The sequence below is a fragment of the Ursus arctos genome, unplaced genomic scaffold (genome assembly GCF_023065955.2).
Source record: "Ursus arctos isolate Adak ecotype North America unplaced genomic scaffold, UrsArc2.0 scaffold_2, whole genome shotgun sequence".
Lineage (NCBI taxonomy): Eukaryota > Metazoa > Chordata > Mammalia > Carnivora > Ursidae > Ursus > Ursus arctos.
The window spans coordinates 50,824,978-50,841,318 of NW_026622874.1; the positions used below are offsets into that span (position 1 = coordinate 50,824,978).

The 16,341-nt window shown below is 35.1% G+C and overlaps 1 protein-coding gene across 1 annotated transcript in view; it reads right to left on the reverse strand.

The window, feature by feature from the left end:
* The window catches only part of USH2A (usherin), a 676,313-nt gene that overhangs the window by 165,848 nt on the left and 494,124 nt on the right, over nucleotides 1–16,341 (reverse strand). The window contains exons 48-49 of the mRNA XM_026517347.4: nucleotides 14,419–14,617; nucleotides 11,138–11,306 (exon numbers count right to left, since the gene is read on the reverse strand). Of these exons, the coding sequence (XP_026373132.2) occupies nucleotides 11,138–11,306; nucleotides 14,419–14,617 (368 nt within the window). The remainder of the gene's footprint in view (nucleotides 1–11,137; nucleotides 11,307–14,418; nucleotides 14,618–16,341) is intronic.

The following is a 16,341-nucleotide window of genomic DNA, read 5'->3' on the forward strand; positions in this document are numbered from 1 at the left end:
GAAACCTCCCAACAAAGAAAAACTCTGGACCAGATGGCTTCACTGGTGAATTTTAACAAAGATTTGAAGAATTGGTACTAATCCTTCTCAAACTCTTCTAAAAATCTGATGAGGAATAAATACTTCCTAACAAAATTTATGAGGTCAGCTTTGCCCTGGTATCAAAACCAGACAAGACATTTTAAGAAAAAAAAACAAAACAAAAACCTCAGACCAATATCCTTTATGAGACTTTATGTACAAATCCTAACAAAATGCTAACAAACTGAATTCAAGAGCACATTTAAATGATTATACAACATAACCAAGTGGGATTTACCCCCAGAAAGCATGCAATGATGACTCTGTGCATTAAAGATGTATAAACATGTGTCTACTCACATACATATGTGGTAAATTAGAGGTAATGCTATGTTGCCTATTGTCCTGTCTTTTGAAGCATAACACTTTTAAATTTTGATGAAGTATGACAAATCTATTTTTCTTTTGTTGTCTTGTACTTTGATGTCATAACCAATAAATTATTGTCAAATCCAATGTCATGAAGATTTACCCTTATGAACATATGAAAGTCACTGCAATATACCATATTAACAGAATGAATAAAGAAAAACACATGATTACCTCAAATGATGTAGAAAAAACACTTGACAAAATTCAACACCACTCTATTATAAAAACATTAAAAAAACTAGGGACAGAAAGAAACTGCCGTAACACAATAAAGGGCATGTATGAAAAATCCACAGCTAACATTATAATCAACAGTGAGAGCTTTTCCCCTAAGATCAGGAAGACAAGGCTGTCAACTTTTGCCACTTCTATTCAACATAATATTGGGATTTATAGCCAGAGCAATTAGACAAGAAAAAGAAATGAAGAACATCCCAAATGAAAAAGAAGAAATAAAATTATCTCTGTTCACAGGAATGCAATCTTATATGTAGAAAACCTTAAAGATTCCTCCAAAAAACCTGTCAAAATTAATAAAAGAATTCAACAAAGTTGCAGAATACAAAACCAACATGTAAAAATTAGTTGTGTTTCTATACATTAAGCATGACAATCTGAAGAGGAAATTTTTTAAAAAAGCAATACCATTTACAGTAGTTTAAAAAATATTAAGAATAAGCTTAACCAAGAAGGTGGAAGACTTAAACACTGAAAACTACAAAAAGTTGATGAAAGAAATTAAAGAAGACACAAATAAATTAGATATCCCATGTTCATGGATCAGAAGATGATATTGTTAAGATGTCAATACTACCAATCTACAGATTCAACGCAATCTCTATCAAAATCCCAACAATATTTTTTGCATAAATAGAAAATCTATCTCCAAGTTGCAAAGGAATCTCAAGGGACCCCAAATAGTCAAAACAATCTTGAAAAAGAACAAAGTTGGAGGTCTCACACTTCCTCATTTCAAAACTTACTATAAAGATACAATCAATACTACAAAGACACAATTAATAATCAAAACGGTGTGGTCCCGGTACAAAGACAGACATACAGACCAATGGAATAGAAGAGAGAGCCCAGAAATGAAACTTTAAAAGATGACCAAATGATTTTCAACAAGGTGTTAAGACCATTCAACGATGAAACGACCATCTTTTCAACAAATGGTGCTGGGAAAAGTATATATCCACAAGCAAAAGAATGAAGTTGAACTCTTACCTTATACCATATACAAAAATTAATTCAACATGGACCAAAGACCTAAATGTAAAAGCTAAAACTATAAAATTCTTAGAAGAAACGTAAGGGTAAATCTTCATGACATTGGGTTTGACAATAATTTATTGGTTATGACATCAAAGTACAAGACAACAAAAGAAAAATAGATTTGCCGTACTTCATCAAAATTTAAAAGTGTTATGCTTCAAAAGACTCTGTTGACTCTATAAAAAGGCAAACCACGGGAGAAAATATTTGTAAATTATATAACTGATAAGGGACTAATATTCAAAATTTCTAAAGAATTCTTACAACTCAACAATGAAAACAGAAACAACCCATTAAAAAATGGCTAAAAGAATCATATAGATATTTCTCCAAAGAAGATATACAGATGGCCACTAATCATATGGAAGGATATTGAATATTGCTAATTATTAAGAAAATGCATATCAAAATCATTATGAGATACCACTTTATAATCAGAAGAATACCTATTATAAATAAACAGAAAATAATATGTTAGCAAGGAATTACAGAAATTGGGACTTTTGCACATAATAAACTTGCACATCACTGTTGGGAATATAATATAGTACAGCTCCTGTGAAAAACACTATGGCATCTCCTCAAAAAATTTCACATAGAATTTCCATATGATCCAGGAATTTCACTTCTGAGTATAAAGCTAAAAAAATGCAAAGCAGGACTTGAACAGATATTTGTACACGAATGTTCATAGCAGTATTATTCACAATAGTCATAAGGTGGAAATGATCCAAATATTCATCAGCAGATGAATGGACAAACAAAATGTGGTATATACATACTATGGAATGTTATTCAGTCTAAAAGACAAAAGAAATTTTGACACATGTTAGAACATAGATGAGCCTTCAAAACATATTAAGTGAAGGAAACTAATCACAAAATGATAAATATTATATGATTCTACTTATATGAGGTACCTAGAGTAGTCAAATTCATAGAGACAGAAACTAGAATGGTGATTGTCAGGGCCTAAGACTAAGGGACAATAGGGAGTTAATGTTTAATGGGTACAGAGTTTCAGTTTGGGAAGAGAAAAATATTCTGGAAATGGTGCTGGTGATGATTGCACAACCATGCGAATGTATTCAGCACTACTGAACTATGCACCTAAAAATGGTTAAAATTATCAATTTTGTTATGTATACTTTAATACAATGAAAAAAAGTCCAGTTCTGTAAACAGTCGGGAAATATAATTCCATGCCTAGTCTCAGAGACCACTTAGCTACCACTAGGAATACTCTGCTTTCAATGGAAGTCAAGATTTGATAATTTCTCAGATCAGAAGATAAGATAGTACAAACTGAGGGCTTCAGAGGGGAGAGGGGTGGGGGAATGGGATAGACTGGTGATGGGTAGTAAGGAGGGCACGTATTGCATGGTGCACTGGGTGTTATACGCAACTAATGAATCATCGAACTTTACATCAGAAACCAGGGATGTACTGTATGGTGACTGACATAATATAATAAAAAAACATTAAATAAAAAAAAAGAAGATAAGATAGTAGACTATGCCTTCTCTTTAAATTATAAGAACTTGCTGAGCACTTGGAAGATACTTTGGCTCAGAAAAAAGGAAAAAATAGATCAAATTAATAGCTTTTCAGATTAGGCAATTAAGTAAAGTCAAAAACAAGGACATATCTATGTCTAGTCTACACAAAGATGACTGTCATTATTATAAGGAAAAGGGACATTGGAAGAACATTTGTTCTACTTTAGCTAGAAAGGATCAAAAGAAGAAAAGGACAAACATTGACATAAGAACCTCTCTCTGTGAAAGTACCTGCTCTGGTCCATCCATAACTACCTTTAACACAAAAAAGAGCTTTTCATGAGGTTGTAGAAAATGAAGTTTTCTTATCTAATTGGTATTGGGGCTACATTACCTACCATAAATTCTACTATGTTTCTATCATTCCTTCCTAGGACTAACCAAACTGTTTCAGAAACAGACATTTCAAATACCTTTCAAACTCTCCCTTTGTCTTAGTCTTTTCTTTAATCAACACACTTTTTTGCTAACTTCATATTTTTTCCACTCTGGTGCGTTTGATGGGAGGAGATCCACTTTGTACATGGGATGCTAGTGCTAAATGTGGATTCAAAGCCTCTTTCTGGAACTCCCAGCAGAATCCCCAGCCTATAATTTGATGATGGCACAGACTGACTATCTCATACCTGATGACGTCATGATCTACATTTCAGACCTTGAATCTGTCTTCAAGAGCCACTGGGGCAAGGGATTCATAGAGGAGGCTAACCCCTTAAAAGTCTTTATAAATCTGACTATGTCCTTCTTGAAACTGGCTAAAAATTCACTAAAAAATGGTGGTTATTCCAGAAAATCAGGTCCATTGTACCCACATAACTCCAGAAAAGACTTGTTATTCCATATAGTAACTCTTACAATATCTTATTCATTCTATCCAAAAACTAAATGACTTGTACACCACTTTGTCCAAGATTTAAGGGCCATTAAGAAGATTGTGCTTCCTCACTTCCTGTAGTTCCCAACCTAATACCATTCTCTCTCCAATCCCTGAGACAGCTGCTTAATTTAGGTAATAGATCTATGCTCAGCAGTTTTTCATATACTCTTATACTCAGACTCCTAATATCTTTTTTTTATTCAATTGGGATAGTTATGCCCCAAGTAGAAACGCCACTTGAATTCTCATAATTATTTCACCATAGCATTAGTGTGGTAAGCAGAATATGACCTCCCAAAGATGTCCATGTACTAATCTCTGGAACCTGTGAATATGTTATGCTATATGGCAAAAGGGGATTAAAATAGCAAATGGAATTGAGTTCGATAATGCTATGTGAGGAAGGTTTGACTGCCATTGCAAGGCTGGATGATGGAAGGAGGCCCCTAGGCAAGGAATGTGGGCAGCCTCTGGAAGGTGGAAAGGTAAGAAGGATTCTCTCCTACAGAAGGGAAGACAGCCTGGCTGACACACTGCTTCTGGCCCAGTGAGACCCATTTGGAACTTCTGACCATGAGAAATGGCAGATAATAAAACTGTATTGTTTTAAGCCACCGTTTCTGGTAATTTGTTACAGGAGCCCTCGGAAACTAATATACTGACGATACTTGATTTCCTCTTTGAAACTCCACACTTACACAATGTGTGGATGATCTTCCGTTATGTTCCTGAGAAAGCTTGACAAATTGATTCTCTGTATTTGTTGACAGTGGTAGCACAGAAATGACAGTTTCCAAGCATCTGTGTTTTCAGAACAAAGCACATTTCCTGGGGTCTAGATTTGAGACTGTGATGTCATGCAAAATAGAAACTCTCTTTCTCTTTAAAGGTTGGAAGCTATTTGTGACTTCCCCAGTCAATTGCTGGAAGTCAGCTTAGATAAAGGATTGCTTGGTCTCTTAGAATCAACAAGAATCAATGAGGATCCCTAGGCTCATAGGATCTCAATGTCCACTAGACATTTGATTCCTAGCTTTTATGAACCAATTGCCCTTTAATAGAAACTGATGAAAGTGGACACACATGAGTCTTTGCTCTAGAATAATTCATAAGAGACTATCTTCTGTCGCCTACAGGGTGCCTTTTAACTCCGTGTACTCTTATGCTCCCCAATTACTATAAACCTTTCCTTCTATTTGCACATGGAAGCTTTAGGGGTTCTAATTCTAGAAGTCAGTGAAATCAGAGACATTAGTTTCCCAATCGTATTACTTAGTTTAAGTAACTTAATGAAGGTCAAACTACTAATAAGTGAAAGAAATGAGATGTGAAGCCAGGGAGTTTGACTCCAAAGCCCATCATTTTTATCCACTAGTTACTCAGCATCAAACAGGAAAACCCTGTACAGAATTTGGGGTTTTTGTATTAGAATATGATCATATACATTATTACCTGAAATAATGAGCTTAGTCTTTAACTGGAACATTTTCGCTTGCTTTTTTTTTAATGGGAATTTTCAATGTAATTTTAATGGAGATAAATTTTATTTCTTTTGGCTCTACCAATATACCAGAAAAGCATATTAAGTTACATGTATGAAGTCATCACATCACATATATAACACAGTATCTCTAATGGCTCAATCTAATTTTTAATCATACAAATTTCAATCTCCACTAATGGAGTGACTTGATCTTGTTCCTATGTCTTACTTTTCCTATTTGTAGAATAGAAATAGAATTCTAAGGAGGCATATAACTTAATTTTTTTTTTATTTAAAAAAATACCATCCATTTAAAATTGACCTTTTTTGGGATGCTTAATTCTATGAATTTTGATGTAAAAATACAATTAGGATACAAAGGAGTTTCATCACCCCCCAAAACTCCATGGTATTCTCTCAGAGTCACACTCTCCTCCCACCTATCACCCTTGGCAACCACAGATTCGTTCCCCATCACCACAGCTTGTCCTTTGCATGTGTCATATAAATGGAATCTCCCAGGATGTAACTTTTTGAGATTGGCTTCTTTCACTCAGCATAGCATCTTTTTGGGATTAATTAATAGTTTGTTCCTTTTGATTGTTGGATAGTATTCCTTTGTGTGGATATACCACAATTTGCTCATTTACCCACTGAGGGACATTTGAGTTATTTGTGGCTTTTGGCAATTATGAGTAGAACTGCTATAAACATTTGCGAGCAGTTTTTGTGTAAACACAAGTTTTCATTTCTCTATGGAAAATACCGAGGAGTGGGACAAGGCATAATCAGTTTTCTCTCAAGGTATGAATTCCTGGAATGCAGGGGACAGTAGGCTTAGTTGATGGTCTTTGAAAGGATCCTATAACATGGTATGTATAAGCAGAAGAAAATTCTAAATTTCTCGTGATGATTCTACTACAGGCCAATGAAGGAGGAATAAGCTTACTGTGAACAGTAAAGTTATTGTACTTGTTACATTCCTCTGGGTAAAGGGATTTTCAAACTTGGTCTCAAATGTGGTTGCCACAGCCAGACAGCAATGTCTCTTCTTGGCAAACTTTCTTTAACATAACATACTATATGGAAGAGGGGCAGCACCAGTTAATTAAATATCATTTAGGACAACAGTGGGCTTAGAAGAAACGTAGTGTACACATCTATATATATATATATATATATATACTGGGGAAAACCAACATTTTTTTAAAAGTCAGTTTTGAGGACAACAAATATTAATTGGTTTAGATATTTTCTTATTCAGTTACTGACAGAAGAAAAAGGCTTTATAAAAAGAGATGTGGATTATATCAATGAGAAGCAAAACTGATTTTTTCCCCTCAAAAAAGGTCTATTAGACATAAGATACAAGGATCAGTCACCTTCTCATTAACCTCTCAAAATGAATCTATTTCACGACAGGCTTGAAAATGTTTTCTCTCTAAAAGCTACCATGCAGTCTTCACAGTTAATTGTTATTCTTATCAAAGAATGACCCACATTAACATTTAGCTTGAGGTTATTAGCATATTTATAAAAAAGGGGAGTGGAATAAGGATTCTTTCCTCTGCCACTCTTTATTGTAGGGTGCTATAACGGAAAGTTGTGAGAAAAATATGAAGTAAATATTATTAACCAATATTTCAGACTTATCTATAAATATCAAAATGCCTATATACATCTTAGCGTTGAATTGACAGAGTACTGATTGAATTTTAATTGCATTTAGATACAAGATAGTTTGGGGTCACTATGCTTTCTAGATGTAAACAGTGTTAAAGTAGTTAACAAAGACCATCGGTTGAGGATAGAGGTCACAATATAATCTCCTCATTTAGGTACATTGAGATAAATGATTGCAGCACAACACTCTCTTTGATTATCCCATGAGATTGTATTTTTTTTCTTTGACACCATGATAGGCATTCTAATACTGTGAAAAATGAACTACTTAAAAGGAATCCAAATATGGGCCATGCTCAACAGTTTGGAAGTTATTAAAATGTTTGAGGTTTGAGTGAGCATGTGTCATGTGCAGATCATGAAGGTTTTGAAAACTCTTGTTTCAAAAATGACGTATTAAAAAGTTTTGTACAATGTCAACAAATGACTTTTGGACTTCCGTGGCTTATTTTATTTTCAGAAAAAAGAGTTAAATTTTATTTGGATTTTAATTAATTAATTAATTAATTAATTTACTTTTTAGAAAGAGCGAGGGAGAGAGCACAAGGGCAGGGAGGAGCCAAGGAAGAGGGAGAGAGTCTTAAGCAGACTTTGGTGCTGAGCTTGGAGCCCAGTGCAGGGCCTGATCCCACAACCCAGGCACCCTGGAATTTTTTTTTAAGTAGATTGTTTTATTAATTTGAAATCTGACACTTTGTGTTAGGATTGAGAAAGATGAAAGGCAAATCTAAGAGTTAATAGACATGACGGATACAACCAAGTATTTTTCATCAATGTTAAGGGACAGAGAATATTTTCTCAGAGTTTGAACAGTTCGCTGCAAATCATAACATCAAAAATTTTAATGTAACTTGGGGATAAAACCAGTATTATTTAGTTCTATGTTAGAAGTAGAGAAAAGCCTGGTCTGGTCCATTGGTCTGAACAATAGGAAAGAAGAACAACAGAACATGCCCATCTCATATATTTAATTCTATTTTTCAGGGCAACGTTTTGCAGGGGAGAGAAGATAGGAAATGTAGTAGAAAACTCCCAAAGTGCAAACTACTTTGCGAGAGTAAAGCATTTGGCAGTTTGATTAGTTGCTAACATGACAATTTCCGGGATAAAGTTAACCCTTTTCTACAGAATCCTTATTTCCATCACCATGTGTTTTCTTACTTGGAAAATCTAGTTGATTAAGAGTTATTCAATTATGGGGGCGCCTGGGTGGCACAGCGGTTAAAGCGTCTGCCTTCGGCTCAGGGCATGATCCCGGCGTTACGGGATCGAGCCCCACATCAGGCTCCTCCCTATGAGCCTGTTTCTTCCTCTCCCACTCCCCCTGCTTGTGTTCCCTCTCTCGCTGGCTGTCTCTATCTCTGTCAAATGAATAAATAAAATCTTTAAAAAAAAAGAGTTATTCAATTATGAAAGTATTTTTGCAAGAGAATAAGAAATAACAGCAATGCTTTAAAGACAGATTTGACTATTAGTATTAAGGAAAAATTATGAAGAGTAGAAAGAGAGTCTCTGCCTTGAATAAACTTGCATATATTTAATTATTTCACCTTCCCTTTTTGCTCTAGCATTTTTGCAAAAGAGATTTCTCCTTTCACATACCTGGGATAAACATATTTATGCCAAACAAAAGATACACTGAACAATAACCTGAATTAACTGGACGTTTGGCATAAATTCCCTATTAAACTAGGTATCTCAGAGCATTCAGCTTTTCTTGGGCATCTGAACACTTAGCTTTCTTCTCTTTGTCCCATATCTGTTTTCTGTATTCTGAAGACATACATATTAAACTTAGGTGGTAGGAAAAAAAAAAAATCTGTGTTATCAATGGCTTTTCCAGCATAAATAGTAACTGCCGGTAGTGGTAATGAAGATGTTTAGAAGTCTGAAATAGTCACCTTAAAAACTATGTTAACACATATTAACATATTTTGGTTCAGAGTAAATATTTACCTTTCACTTTTTTTCCCCTATTGTTTTGTTTCTTAGATTCTACATATAAGTGAAATCATATGGTATTTGTCTCTTTCTCTCAGACTGGCTTATTTTGCTTAGTATATTACTCTCTGGCTCTATCCACGGTGTTGCAAATGGCAAGATTTCATTCTTTTTGATTGCTAAATAATATTCTATATACCACATCTTCCTTATCTATTCAACAGTCAATGGACTTTTGGGTCCTTTCCATAATTAGGCTATTGTTGATAATGCTGCTTTAAACATCAGGGGACACAGATTCTTAACTGTAGAGAACAAACTGAAGGTTGCTGGAGGGGAAGTGGATGGGAGCATGAGTTAAATGGGTGATGGGCATTAAGGAGGGCACTTGTGACGAGCACCAGGTATTAGATGTAAGTGATGAATCACTAAATTCTATACCTGAAACTAATATGTTAATTAACTGGAATTTAAATAAAAACTTGGGAAAAGTAATAAAAGTAATAAAGCAAATAACAGAATCAAAAAAAAAAAAAGTAAGTAGAGTTGAGCATGGATTTTGGAAAGACATGCTGAGATTTGCTTTTCAGATCTTCCACTCTCATGTTTCTGAATCTGGTTATGTTACTGATCCTTTCTGAATCTGTTTCCTTATTTATAAATTTTAGATAAAATACCAATCTCCTACAGTTGTGAAAAGTACACAAGGTATCATATGTAAAACCTTTATAACAGAGCCTGCCAGAGATTTAGTGTTTTATAAATATCAACTGTTATTATCTTTACTTTCAATTACATTCACTGGACATTGTTTTGTGTGGTTGAAATTGGGACAATGCTTATCCAGTCAGCTGATACAAGGGGGAAAAAGGGTGAGGTGGGAAAAATCCCTGTTTGCTCTTCTTTGCAGCAACCCTCTTTCTGCCCTACGTAGCCTGACAGTAAACTAGTCTCAGATAAATGGAATTTGTGTTTCTAATCCATCCAGGGACAATGCATGCATAGTCCAGAATAGAAATGGAGGAAATGAAGAATGGCTTCATGGAGTGGAACACTTGGAAATTCACAGAAATTTATGCTGAAAATATTTAGCCATGTGAATGAAATAAAGTCACAAAATAAAGGGAGTTACCAGGTCTTGATATATTTCCTTATGTGGTAGATATCCTAAGTCCCTTGTTTTCCTTCTCCTTTAGTACTTAGTCTCGCTTAGATTTCAACAAAGCCCAAAGAAGAAATGATATTTAAAGCAGGCCATTGGTTATGTGTTAGTCATTAAATTTTTGTTGAGGAGGTGCTTGAAATAGTTGACGGGCATGAGTCATGTGTTAGCTTTTTCAGGTTCCCAGATTACTGATGTAAGGGCCAAGGGCAGCCACCCAAGATGGGACACTCTGGCATGAAGATTATTTTGAGCTAAAGGCAATTGAGACCGTGCAGGCTGAAGAGAAACTTTTGCCCCTCCCTTAACTACATAGAGGAATCCAAATTGGAGGTTTTTCCCAGAATAAAGATTATTAGTAGAGATAAATTTAATCTGAGTGACCCATCTGTATGGCAGGGCAAACATCTAATTATCAAACACCTGCTTTTCTTCTTATCGCTCCTGTGAAGTACATTCCTTTCCTCTGATGTCCCAGATCCCTACCCCCATCCCCTTAGTTCAGAGTGACATATAGACCTCATTTTGCCTGACTGTCCTTGGAATTTCCATGTCTGTGTGGATTCCTCATAGGCGCAGTATTATTTGATTTTCTCCTGTTAATCTGTCACCTGTCAATTTGATTTTAGTCCAGCGAGAAGGACCTTGAAGAGGACAGGAATTCTTGCTCCCCAACACTGAGCACACCTCGAAATGATCCTCACCTGGTAGAATTCTAGTGTAATACCCAGAGCAACAGTGATGGCTTGGTTGAGCCTCTCGTATGCGGCCGCCACAACAAACCGCAGTTGAATTCAAAACGAACGGGATATACTTCTCTTCACAGCAGTGGTGCCCAGGCTGGGGGTCATAGAGAACTCCACTACAACAAACCTGAAGGTGGGAATTGGGGTTAAGGAAATATCAGTTTAATTAAAAGTACTATACCGTCATATCTCATGTGATACAATTATATTCTAATAGGCCGTGACCTGAGACCAAATGTGGTATATTATTGATAAAAATTCAAAAGTTTGAAAAATGCATTTTCCCAGCATCATTTAAATTCTATATATGCTATTTGATACAATGTAGACTTTTTTAGACTTCAATCATGCTTTGTGCTCTGTTATCACGTTCTATAAATATGAATTCTCTTTTGAATGTCAGTGCTCCCAATGTAAAGAAAGTTTAGAATTGTAAATGAAAAAATGCCTTCATATATATGTTTTTATTTTAATCACTGTTTAATTTGAAAACACATTTATGGAAACCTATCTCTTATTGGTCTTTCTTTTTTTTAATAAATAGCGTTTTCCTTATAATTTATATGATCACTTATTTATGAACCCAATCTTCAGACAAGGCAATCTCAACAGAGTCTAACATTTCCATATATATGTATCATACATATATATGTATATGTCATAGGCCACCGTATTTTAAAAAAAGAAATTTATATGGAAATTAATTTTGAAAAGCCCTTTTAACAATGTGTTTTTTTCCAGGAGCTGTAGAAGAAATTATGTGCTTGAACAATCAAATAATTATTTGCATGCTCACTTGAGGTCTGAGAGACTGACACTCTGTATATATAAAAAATCGAATGCTAAATAGTTACTGAAATGTAGCTTCAGAACCTACACTTGGCATAAGTCACGTTAATTAGATAGAAGCTTCCTGTGGCAGGCAAAATCAACCACTGCTTAGAGGTGTTACTCTTTTTCCATTTTGCACATTGCTATTTCCTGTTTGCACCAGCTTGTGAATCAAGCTCCGTATAAGGTGGTAGAACAGGGACTAAGTCTTCAAAAGCACCTCTAGTGTAGTACTTCATTTTCCAAAAATTTTCAAAGAACAAAGAAATAGGGCTCCTAAATTCAAAGTATACCCCTGCAGTTTCTCAGGTAGCCACGCTAAACCAACTGTAATAAATTTCCTTCTCTGTATTTAGTTATTAGCAGTGAGGATTCAAAATTAGTCTAACGCCAAAGATAAACTGGGTGATCCTTCTCTTTGATGCTATACTGTGTGAACAGAAAATTTTGAAATTATGCCCCATGTTTAAGACTTAAGCAAAAAATTGTTATGTGTTTATTTGGGATTTAAGGAGGCTGGTCATTTTTGACCAGGGTAAAACAACGCATACCTTTCTCTTGTTTTATGACAGAGACCGACCTAAAATCTTGCTCTTTGTTGTGTGGTCTTAAAGCATTTGTTAAAGTCCAATTCTCATAAAGTGCATTTCTAGACACTGAAGCACATCTAGCCTTTTTCTTTGGCAAAGTTCTCTAACGTTTTCTTGTGGAATTTTCACTGGAATGTTTATTTAGTGTTGGCCCATTAGAACTGGTTCGCTCCCATCCTTCTGTTGCCATTCTTAGGCTCCGTTAGCCACATGAAACTTATGAATTTTTTCTCATGCCCTTTGGTTTAGATCATTAGTGGGTCCCCAAAGGGACATGTTCAAGCAATTACTTCTCTTGGGAGGTCTCCACATAAACAGAATATTTCTTAATCTTCTCATTCCGTTTTCAAGTTAGCTGTCTTAGAAAACATACATGGAAATTTCAATAACTTGAGTTGATAAATGTGTACTGAATATCTGAATAGCCTTTTCCTTGTTCTATAGTTTCCCAAAGCAAGTCTGTAATCTCGTGATTCTCAAAATACGGTTCCTGGAACAGATGCAGAGGCATCACCTGGGAACATGTTAGAAATTTTCACACCCCACCCAAGATTTACCAAATCACGGTTTCTGGGGGTGGGACCTGCAATCTACGCTTTAACGAGTGTTCCAGGTCTGACGTTCACTGGGGTTTGAATACATGGTAAATTTTGTGTATGTATTTCGGGTCCTCCTGATATCTGTGGTGATTTAGTCAAAAAATTCTTAGTCCCTTTTCTTTTTCCAACCTCTCACCCAAGAAGTATATATTCATAGTTAACTCTAAACAGGAATTTACAAATGATTGCTTTCTCTTGAGATTTTAATTGACTTCCTTTATTCTCCTTAACTGTCAATACCTGTGTGTGTGTCCTTCATCTTTAAAATAAAAATAAGCCTTTGCTTAATGCATCAAAGATTACTTTCTTTCTCCTAGAGAACATTTTTAATGGGCAAATTTATTCTAGGATTTTTCCCTTCAAAAATCCTAAATTTAATTTTATTTTATGGAGGTATGTTCATCAGATAGTGTACATTTAATGGCCTGAAATAATGTAAAACTTAAGCATAAGGGCAATTCTGGAGCCTAGGTGTCCAAAAAAATGTGTAGTTAGTAACTGTTAGTTTTATAACATTTCTTAGATGATAGCCACTGCTTGGCCAGTGTCAGCTGTAATAATTTGTATTTTGACCCATATTGCTTCAACAACTCACTCTCTTAATTACTGTGTCTTTTTGCAGTGAATCTTTTGAATTTAGTAACAGCTTTAGTCATTAAATGTGCGATGTTGTTGTTGACAAATAGGAACATTATTTCGTTAGATGAAATCCTACTTTCAAAGTAAGGATTTTCTGCATCATTTGTCAATAAAAGCCATTTACAAACTCCTCTGTCTGGCTGTGTTATTGATCTGATTCTTAAACTGCAACTAATACAAACATTAATCTGCAAATGGCTATAATTTTAAAATATTTCTGACAAACCATGTAAGGTCCTGCTCACAGTTACTCATCAGTGTCGTGTAAACAAACAGCCACTTGTAGCTGAATGGATTTGTTGTAAGGAAAATTCAAGTCATTCAATCAAATACAAATTCAGGAGTTCCTTACCATTTCAATAAACTAATATTTCCTGTGAAGATGATGAAAAATGAGAAGGCTAAGATGCTGATTGAGGATGAGAGGGTTTTTATAAGCATCCTTTCTTTTCCACGGGGTCTTCCTGATAGACTAGTGGAAAAATTGATCTTGACAAACCATGGTTTAAGAAGCAAGTGATTTCACCTGGAGTGTTTAGTGAGAGAAACATATTTCACTGACTCATATGAAAAGATGTACCTTAGCTTCAGGAGAATAGCACCTGTGTCCACAGATAGTTTTAGGTTTTTGACACTTCACTGCCTTGCAGAGCTCACCACTGTGGTCCTTCCTTAACTTCTGGGTTTTAGGGCATGGATGCCATCTTGTACGTAAGACATCATATCCAAGAATGATGCCATTTGGCTTCCCTGGAGACATCCAATCAACTTGAAGGGATCTGCAATGGATAGAATAATCAATACTTCTGAAAAGACAACATTTAACATCACTGCTCTCAGCCTCATGTACTTTCAGTTAATCTCTCAGATCGGTCAAAAGGTCCATTTTGTTAACTTCTTAATTAAGAAGCTGAAGCAAAAGAATATATATACTAATATATGTATGCTCATAGATGCTACTACCATACAATATGTTTAGAGAATCAATGAAAACCATGTAAGCCTTTGGGAGGATAACACATGACAAGAGTCCAGTGATCTCCCACTTTAAATTACAGAGACAAGAAGAGAGTGCCATTGTTTTGGCTAATCAGGAAAATCAACAGAAAACTTTGCTGGGATAAGGAAAAGTAAGACACAAGTAATATAAGGTGGTAAATAAGGTGGAAATGAGAACATGTGGCAGACCTCATCTCTACTTAAAATCACCTTCTCTTTTGCCTTCCCTTCCCAGATCACACATAGCTGCTCATAGACATGCAGCTAGACAATCACAGTGGGAGCCTCTGAAGGGTCCTAGGCAATTTCAGCTTTCTTGGCACAGCCATCACCTGCCCCCACTTTCTCTTCATGATAAACATGATGTCTGCAACTTCAGCAATCATCTTGCTGCCACTTGAGAAAGATCATAAGAATCATCATGAGAGGCCACCGTGTTGTTTGGTATAGCTGAACCAATGCAGCAACAATTTACAATCTCTAGAACTATTTACTTAAGCCTCTGTTGTTGGGTGTCTTGTTACTTGTAGCCAGAATAAATGCCCAAATTGATAAAATCTTGTTATCAGTGGTAAATAATTATAATAATAAATATTAATAATATTAATATAATATACTATGTAGTATAATATAATATATATATAATATACTATTATAAATTATATTGAATAATAAACTGGACATAAAATCCCCCCAAATACACTTTACTTTGACACATCTTAATTTTTGACTGAGATAAACAGATTTGTTTCTCCAATAATTCTTTTTTTTTTTTTAAAGATTATTTATTTATTTACTTGAGACAGAGAAAGAGAAAGAGTGCATGAGAGCTACATGGGGCTGGATCCCAGGACCCTGAGATCATGACCTGAGCTGAAGGCAGAAGCTTAACCTATGGAGCCACCCAGGAGTCTCTTTAATTTTTCTTTAAATATCATAGTTGGACATGTTTTGTGGTAAGAAATATAGGAATTGGAAATTGCCATAACAAATATCTTGACATCATCATATTCTCGGGGGTGCATGATTCTTAAAAGTCGAGCAACAATTTCATTCTAAATATGAGTATATTTTTCTGGGGGGAGTTTGGTAAACAATAAGGGCATAATATTGACCAAAACTTTATTGCACTTTCAATGATCTATTAATATTTCATTTGTTGAAATAAATGAAATCATAACATCAAGCTGTCCACTAAGAATCAACCCTGAATAAAATCATTTACTCTCAGGTTAATGGTATAGAACTTTAATTCTGCACTTAAGAATACTTGCCAGAATGATGCAGCCTAGATGACACACCCGTACTATCTTTAGCATTTTTAAAATAAGCTCTACAGGCAGAAGTCAAAAATTTTAATAAAGCCCCAGAGATTTGGATATGACATACTCTTGCAATTTAGCATGGCAAAGAAAGCCTACTATTTGCAAAATACTAGGTAAATGTAAAATAATAATTATTTTTATTCTCATTATTTTCAAAAAAGGGGTGGAACTTTGACATT